Source organism: Saccostrea cucullata, unplaced genomic scaffold (genome assembly GCF_032062105.1).
Source record: "Saccostrea cucullata isolate Sc308-1 unplaced genomic scaffold, CSIRO_AGI_Scuc_v1 ctg6298, whole genome shotgun sequence".
In the NCBI taxonomy this organism is placed as follows: Eukaryota; Metazoa; Mollusca; class Bivalvia; order Ostreida; family Ostreidae; genus Saccostrea; species Saccostrea cuccullata.
This window is the reverse complement of record NW_026938987.1, coordinates 75,942-85,303: the sequence shown is the minus strand read 5'-3', so window position 1 is coordinate 85,303 and position 9,362 is coordinate 75,942. Positions and strand designations below refer to the sequence as shown.

The 9,362-nt window shown below is 32.9% G+C and overlaps 1 protein-coding gene across 3 annotated transcripts; it reads left to right on the top strand.

Annotated features, from left to right (window-relative positions):
• Window positions 1-863: 863 nt before the first annotated feature.
• Window positions 864-5,622, top strand: LOC134251990 (multiple epidermal growth factor-like domains protein 10). 3 transcript variants are annotated; one of them, XM_062734393.1, is made up of 3 exons: window positions 864-1,029; window positions 3,243-3,392; window positions 5,251-5,622. In XM_062734393.1, the coding sequence occupies exons 1-3, from the start codon at window positions 957-959 to the stop codon at window positions 5,409-5,411; spliced, it is 384 nt and encodes a 127-aa protein (XP_062590377.1). In that variant the 5' UTR covers window positions 864-956; the 3' UTR covers window positions 5,412-5,622. The 3 variants fall into 3 exon arrangements, 1 of the variants encoding a protein (XP_062590377.1); XR_009988873.1 differs by lacking the exon at window positions 3,243-3,392 and adding an exon at window positions 3,686-3,835 and having other exon boundaries at window positions 884-1,029; XR_009988872.1 differs by lacking the exon at window positions 864-1,029 and adding an exon at window positions 3,686-3,835 and having other exon boundaries at window positions 3,252-3,392.
• Window positions 5,623-9,362: the final 3,740 nt, after the last annotated feature.

Here is a 9,362-nt window from a genome sequence, read left to right as displayed (position 1 = left end):
TATTTTTTCGTTTTACTCATACGCGTTTTCTTTTTCTCTTTTTTTCTCTCTTTTTTTGGTTTGGTTTATTCTAGTCATCTATTGGCTGTTAGGATAGTTACCTATTCAGGTGATATAAATAATAAAAATTGGGCTATGCGTGTACGTGACAGTGACAGAAACTTTGCATAGTAAAAGTCATTCGCAAACACTGTGTATTCTTATAAATCCCAACCACGCGCTCATTGCCAAGTTTAGATATTAATATTTATACGTTGTTGAGAAATTATTACCAGGTATTTTCTATTTGTTGACTTTGGAGACCCATGCATGGGGACATAAATAAAACGATATGTGTAAAATAATTGAATTGCACTTTCAGAGCGGCGTTTTACATTCTACTTCACAAGTTTCTTTTTATTTCATTAATGCCCTTTGTTCGTTTGAGTGGAATGAATAAGAACATAAATATATACAATTTTTTATCGAGGTCAAATGTTGAATAAGCACTTCCTTGTTCAATTTAAGATTTGGAGTGATGATGCCAGTGCTTTACATGATATAACTAAGCTTTTCAAATCGTATGTTTAATGGGCCGAGTAGTATTTATTATAAATGAAACATATAGTAAAGACACTTTACGTATGGATATATATCAGTCTGCATCAAATAAAAAAATTATTTGGAATAACAAAGACGATAAATCCATCATCTGTTAATTTTAAAATATTAGAAAAAATATAATGTATCATTAATTTTGGTTTAATTAAAAAAAACACATGTTAATTTTGAAGCTGAAAAGGGATGTATATTGTCAGATGTAACTTATCTTGTCTTGGTGTTTTCAACTTAAACAGGGAAATAAAAAAAAACACTCACACAAACATGTCAGAAGATTATAGTAGAGCTATTTAGTACATGATGGTATTAAAATTAATTAATTTCTTTTTATGGTACCATATTTATTGTGATCAAGAATGAAATTTTCCATGTGTTTTTCAACACTGCTATTCATTTGGATTAATGCAGTACATCATGCTGTTTCCTATGGTAGGTATGATTACTAAAAGTCATCTGAAGTTTTGGAAAACTACAATTCAGCTTTGGCCTAAGTATGTTATTAACACAGGAAATGTACATATCATTAAAGATTTCTTGTACGTACATGAAATAATGGAAAAAAGTTAAAAATGTCCAAAATTAAATATTTCTCTGAGCTTCCAATCACTGATCGTCTCTCTCGAGAATTTTCCAATCATATGGGGACGAAGCTAGCAAGTATGTTGTATTGTTAACAAACAGATTTATAATTTATACTTTCATGTCTTATTAAGTTGATATTCTGTTGTAATATAAAATCCACCTTTTTCATGTATGTCTAGCGATAAATGACTACACTTTGTGTATCTTCCTTTTCCGTAAGAAAACTTGTCCAAATGATAGAACAATAAGTTAACATCACATTTCTTTCACATACATATGACTGCTGTTATAGTGAATAATAGAATTACATTGTAGCAATAATTAATACACTTTCCCACAAGCAGGAACTGATATTTTCGGATATTTGCATTTTGTAAATATAGCAATTCAAGTTAAGGATGACTATTGAACAATTTTTTTTATAATATCACTTAATTAAGGACAAATTTTTTATGTCTGTTGCTCCTATAAATTCTCTTCGGGTAATTCAATTTCAAACGTAAAAAGTACTTTTAAATGATAAATATTGATAGGTGTGAAAGATAAGAAATAAATGAAAGTAGAAATTTTTTGCTGAATTGAAAAAAGTAATTTAAGAAAACATCTAGTTTTGTCTTTTAATAATATTTTAACAATCATATATGTACATCTTGATTTACATATTATCGTCTATTTGATTGGTCTTTCAACTCATTTGCATTTAAAGAATATTCACCGAACATTTTCTACGTAATAATGGATTAAACAAAAATTGCTACGCATCCATATATCCACATGTGCATGCAGAGGAATGTAAAAAGTAATGATTAAGACGATCCAAGATTGTTTATCAAATATTCTCAAATATCCAGACACGTGTTTGATTATCAAGTATGCTGGTAAGTGCCAAAATGTTATCTAGCGGCCAGCACATAAATAAATGGAGGTCACCAAAAAGTTTTTTAACTGTAGCCAGATAACCTTCTTGTGGTTGCCCGATCTATTTATCTGGCAGTCAACAGTTAACCCCCCCTCCCCGCGGTATATATTATATGCCTGATTTTTTTTTCTTCTTGACACCACCTAGAAACTTCCGTAGATTACTCAGTAATATATAGCTTTCTTTTATTCTTTACTGATCAACTTTTTTATCAATATGCTATGAGAGGGGTGATACAAAAGTTGCAGAACTAATTAAATAACTTCCATAAAAAATAATGTATTAAGATTTCGGTGTTGAATTTTTAAAAGATTTTCTTTCCAATTTAAACGTACATTTAGCAACAGTTCTGCCAATGGGCTATTCACGTGATGAAAGCAATCCGTGACACCCTCTTTAGCTTTTCACAGAAGCCAAAATATTTTTTCTACTGTTATATTTCTCACCATATTTCTTTTTACAAAAGGGTCAAATCTTGGCTATAGTATGGGCTGATACTTATATTCTTTTCAAGAATGAGAATGGTGACCATCATAACCCCAGCCATTTGTCTTAGGAGCGTCGTTAATTACACGTGATGTATGATTGCTTGTTTTTTTTAATATTTGATGTTTAAACTCTAAAGTAAACGATAAATTATGTATCAAATAATTAAATTATTGTTAAGACATTCATCATTTTTTCTGAATGTTAGGTATAAATATTTACTCAAATCGGTAAATAAAGGATACTCTTCCACACTTTAGTTTCACTGGTTAACAGAACAAGCATCATTTTTAAAAATGTTCCTTCCTTTACTGAAACACTCCATGCAATTTATGACTCAACTTCTGTCCAATTTATGTCATCATATACAGTGTACAAATTAGTTCATACTACTGCAAAGAAATTTCAAGATAAACGCTTAACGTCTTGTTAAAGTACGTTCGTGTTAAGAAAATGTCACGACAGATGTGACCTACTTATTGACGTTATTTTAAAATTGTGTATTTTATATTTTCACAACATGGACATTTATGCAATATATAGAGAAAGAAGACACAAAAAAGTATTGTCAAGGATGTTTTATGTATACTCATCTATATTGTGTAACTGGGTTGTCTATGTCAAAATGACTTCTAATGATCTAAACGCATGTTAGAATGCAGGAATTGGACCTATGGTCATGGTTGTAAATCTACTTGTGGACACTGTGCCAATAATACGGTATGTGATCACATAAACGGATCTTGTCCAAACGGGAAATGTGCACCTGGATGGAAAAACACCCAAGACTGGAAATGTGATAAAGGTTTGGGATAAAAAAAAACCTTGATGCAATTCTTTAAACACTTAATAGGTTCTCTATTGATCAAGAAATAACAACAATATATGTAAAATGATTGTTGTTAATTCTGGTAGGTATATATTACATTTATCATTGAAAACATGCTTCTTTATTGCAGGAAATAGGGAAAAAAACATGTATATCTCTATTCATGCTTGAGTACAATGTATTTCTGTAATTTTTCCCGTATTTTGTAATGCACAATTAAATCTAATGCGCATGGTCTTAAATATACTGAATTTTTTATCCTCTTGTAGAATGCAAGAATGGAACTTATGGTCATGGTTGTAGTAGTATCTGTGGCCACTGTGCCAATAAAAACACGTGTAATCACGTGACAGTATCTTGTCCTAATAGAAAATGTGCCCCTAGATAGGAAAACACAGAGTGCGGGAAATCTGACAAAGGTCGGTTTCTAAGTGAAAAAAAATTGGGCTCAACTAGGATATACGGATAAGTAGTCCCGATAAAAATATTTTCATACGCCAAATTTGAATTAATGCACGTTGCTTTATAATCGGATTCATGCGCCAAATTCGAATTAATGCGCGTTGTTGGATAATGAAAAGGAAATTAGAAGATGTTTTCCAGCAGAAGACGGGTTCACAGGTCGACTGGTTGACAGGTCGACGGGTTGACATGTCGACTGGTAGACAGGTCGACGGAATGACAGGTCGACGGGTTGACTTATCGACGGGTAGACAGGTCGACGGGTTGACAGGTCGACGGGTAGACAGGTCGACGAGTAGACAGGTCGACTGGTTGACAGGTCGACGGGTTGACAGGTCGACGGGTAAACAGGTCGACGGGTTGACAGGTCGACGGGTTGACGGTTCGGCGGGTTGACAGGTCGGCGGGTTGACAGGTCGGCGGGTTGACAGGTTGACGGGTTAACAGGTCGACAGGTCGACAGGTTGACAAGTCGACGGGTAGACGGGTAGACAGGTCTACTGGTTGACTCCTAGGTTGGATAGAGGAACAGCCCTAGTCCCTCTATGTCCGATAACTAACCCTAATCTCTCAGGTGGGTTTTTGAACTAACCCTCATCTTTCAGGTGGGTTCTGGAACTAACCCTAATCTCTCAGGTGGGTTCTGGAACTAACCCTAATCTCTCAGGTGGATTCGAGAACTAACCCTAATCTCTCAGGTGGATTCGAGAACAAACCTTAATCTCTCAAGTGGGTTTGAAACTAACCATAATCTCTGAAGTGGGTTTGAAACTGAACCTAATCTCTCAGAGGATTCAAGTTCTAAATCTTATCTCTTAGCCGGGTTTGAATACTAACCCTTATCTCTCAAGTGGATTTGGAAACTAATTATCCTTTCAAAACATCTGTTTTTTAAATCTATATATTTATCTAATATCTATCTATGTATCTATGTTTCTATTCAATTATCTATCTCTCTATTTATCCATCTCTGTCAATTCTTTCCTTTATCTGTCTGACTGCCTGTCTGTTTTATCTCTCTCCCTTTCTCTCGCTCTCTCTGTCTGTCTGTCCACCATTATGATATTATCATGTTTGAGCGATATTTTTTCATAACCCTGGATATTTTTTTCAATAATATTAATTTGTGTGTAATTGTTCACAAAGAAATTACTGCTTGTATAATAATTTAAAATCTACGACGAACGGTTAATGATATATTTTTTTTGATAATATCCAATTGTCTGCCTCAAATTTATATATATAAGTAATAAATAGCAGATTTTAAACTTCAATGGGATTTGAAGAAGGTTGGTACGTAATCTTCTGAAAAGTCATAAAAAACGTCATAATTTTGATTTTTTTTCTTTTTATTAATTAAAATATATAATAGAATGCAGAATTGGAACCTATGGTAATGAGAGTAAAATTAGATGTGGAAAATGTGCCAAGAAAACAATGTGTGATCACGTGACAGGGATCTGTCCTTATAGGAAGTGTGCACCTGGATGGGAAAACAGTCAAGACTGGAAATGTGATAAAGGTTTGGGATAAATCTTTGATGCAATTCTTTAAACACTTAATAGGTTCTCTATTGATCAAGAAATAACAACAATATATGTAAAACGATTGTTGCTAATTCTGGTAGGTATATATTACATTTATCATTGAAAACATGCTTTTTTATTGCAAGAAATAGGGAAAAACATATATATCTCTATTCATGCTTGAGTACAATGTATTTCTGTAATTTTTCCCGTATTTTTGAATGAATATTGACTCAGCGTTATGACTTAGACAATGTTTGTAAATAAAATTATTATTATTAGATTTTGCTCAAATATTGACTAAGGGTTACGACTTTTCTGTTTTATATTACGCATGTGGTTTTTCAAAATCGAAAAACATCCGAAAAGTCATGTACATAATGATGCAAATATAAACGAAAATAAAGATTGCTAGAAACATTCTCCTTAAATTCCATGCATAACATGAATTATTTACACAATATAAAATAAATAAACAAATTTTTATCTTGAGATGAAGGATAAGTCTGCTCCCCTTCATTCTCTAACGGAAAAGGAAGTCCTAAGTATTCGACTAAAATACCAAAAGTTGAAAGAACTTGGAAATACTAATGACCGATAACCCCGAATATGGGCCTCTCTAATACCGCGATTTAATTTTCAGCAATTAAATCGAATTACTAATATTGTTGCATCATGACTCTGTATTATAAATATGCCTGTTGTTTGTTTTCATAAAATTACTATAAAACTTTAGAAAGAAATTCAACGAACTTAAGGATCAATCCTAGTACATATTATTATTATTATTATTAACTTAGTTGCATGACATTCAGATGATAGATACGGATGATAGATTTTACTGAATATCATTCATTTATATATCTTATATCTATCGAACGTGCGATAAATATTATGTACTCTAATATAATTTTCTTCTCTAAAGATAAGCCTCCATTACTTATTACTAACAAGGCGAAAGTGGAAAGCAGCTCTTTGTATCACAGTATGTATGGGGATATTACTCCAGAGATGCAAAGAAAACCATCGATAGGAACTTCAATCAGAGTTATGTTGACTGTATACACACGGCCCCAGGACAGTCAGAGGCCTGGTTAAATATTGACCTCGGTAGAGTCTTCAGTTTGAAAAGTGTTCGGGAATGACCGGGAGTTTTTTTTTACAATTGACCTGAGGTAGAGAAATGCAATTATACAAAAAAGGAATGAATTTAATAGAGTCGGGGCCTAGTTAAACATTAATCCGGGTACCATCTTCATGACCGTGAGTTTTTTATTATTATTTTTTTTTTTTACAATTAACTCGAACTACAGAAATGCAATTATACACGAAAAAAATGAATTTAATAGATGGTTCATATATAACGTTTCATGTTCTGGCAATAAATCCTATTATATGATCAGTATAAAAGCTGAGAGAAAGTCGTAAAATTCATCTGAAGGTAAATCTTTTAGATTTGATAATATAAAAACTTTTTTTAAAAGTTTAATTAAGTTTAATTTCGTTTGAACAATTTTTCTTCATTTTTAAAAAATCTCAATTTAACTGAGGTGTTTTAATGCTGGTATGTTTAGGTGGAGCGTACAGTACTAGAAGACTGAGCGGATTTTCAGTACTTGTATCGAATCATTCAGAATGGAATGTAAATGACACATGTTATCAAGATTCCGGAAATGTCACTCTTGAAACAGTGCTTGAAGTGAATTGTTCTCATACAGCTCGATACGTAAAGATATTCGCAAATAAGGATATTGATGGGGGTGCTATTCTTGAGATCTGTGAGCTGGAGATTTACGGTGTCTTTCATATTAACGGTACATGTATGTCTTTCTTTACAGCAAACCAATTCGCGAAATATTTTATCTTCAATTTTTCAGTTTGAAATCATTCCGAGACGATTAATCTACATGACTTCGAAAACTTTTTTTTTCTATAAATACTAGCTACCGTATGCTCTCGCCAAAAAATCGTTTTTGGGAGTTAAATTTTGATGCACATAAATATACATTAACAGTTTAATTGAAAATAAACAGCAAACGTAATATTGTCTGTATAAACACAGATTGTTTATACCAGGACAGTGAAGGACATTGTATTTCTTGTGAACAGTGTAAGAATGATTGTATGATAAACGGGGAATGTGACGAAAAGGGTTGTAAAAGTGATAGCCTACCGCCTCCATTCTGTAAAGGTATATTCTCATATATGCGAACCCAGGGTCCGCTACGGGGTTCGCTTTCTGGTAGGTTGTGTGCAATCGGTGCTGTACATCCAGCAGTAGAATTCGAACTCGCGGCATAAGGATCAACTTATTTACTCTTAATTATAGAGCTGACGCCAAATATATTAACAAATTAAATTTAATTTCTTTCAGACACATTCTTCTGTCTGCCCATGGACATGCCTATACACCTTTTGTGGTACATGTAATCAAAGACGCGCAATAACATTGCCTTTTGCATTAATCAACGTTTAATATCGACAAAACGAAAATAGTTTATTGAATTAAATTGTAAAACTTACTAAATGACGTTTGATGAATAATATGTCAACAGGTGAAGAATCATAAAAAAAATTTCATATAATTGACCATTTGCTCAAATGTTCCAGTGCATTACATTTAAATATATGAAATGGATTAATATACGTAAACATTAAGCCATCCGACCTTGTCCTTTGTTATGTTAGCCTGAGCATCTTGGGTGAAATGCAAAAACGTATATATCTACACTAAATATATCCCGTCTTGTATGTTTTGTAAAGGAAATTTTTAAAACTGTTCATAAAAACCCTCACTTTTTTTTATTTTTTAACACGAAGACATAATGAAAGCGATTGCAGATATTCATAAATAAGTCAACTTCATGTTTACCACATATGCATTACGATATTTATCATCCCCCTTGCACTATTGTTAATGCAGTTTTTATGGTACCTAAAAATAGAATATACATAATATTCAATTTTATGCTATAATTTTCAACTTGCAATAATGGCTGGTACGGTAAAGAATTTAAACAACGCTGTGGTTTCTGTAGAGACGATGAACCGTGCCATCACATAACCGGATCTTGCTCCGGTCTATGTGAACCTGAATATTCGGGAGAAAAATGCGCGTTTTCCGAACATCTGGCAAATCAGAGAGAAGTGATTAAGTTGATGAGAGAATTACTTGCGAACAAAAGACGCAAAACTGAACTTTTAAATGAGAAATATTTTCGTAATATAAGAGCAATGTCATACTTGTGTATATAATTTACATGCAATAGGCATTGACAATTATGTAATTATGTTCCCTAAACAGAGTTTGGGAACATATTGTTTTTACTCGGTTTCTTATTATTATTATTAAGGTCTTCCGTCTTCAGCGGAAGACCTTACTGTTATTCTTAGGTTTCTTTTCCACTATTTTTATTATTGTTTTTTTTTTTTCTTACCGATTTTGTGCCCGCGATTTCTCGGAAACGGCTCGATCGGTTTTCATGAAACTTTCAGGACTGATGGAACATCAATCAAACCTGATATATAATTTTTTTTTCTATAACGTCACTTCCGGTTTCGATATTTCCGCTATTTAGTGATTTTCAGAGGATCACTTTGTCCAGCAGTTTTCTCAAAAGTGCATTCAGACAGAAACTTAAGATTTTCAGCGATGATAGAGCAACACGTGCTGATGTGACACACACCTTTCTTATTCTCCGGAAGTGCAGCACGTTGGCGATCGCTGTGGATAAAAAAAAGTCCTATCGGGAATTTAGAAATTTTTCACACTTTTTTTGCAATATCTTTTTAGTGTTAATATTTTGCAAAGACATATGGAACAAAAGTTGTTAAATATGTCACGATCTTTCAGAACATATCAACGATCTGGGGCTGGCCCCTATGATTAAGGGCTAAAAGGGCTAAAAGTTTTTCCTTTATATCTCAAAAAGTATTGAGAATTTTTAATACATAAAAG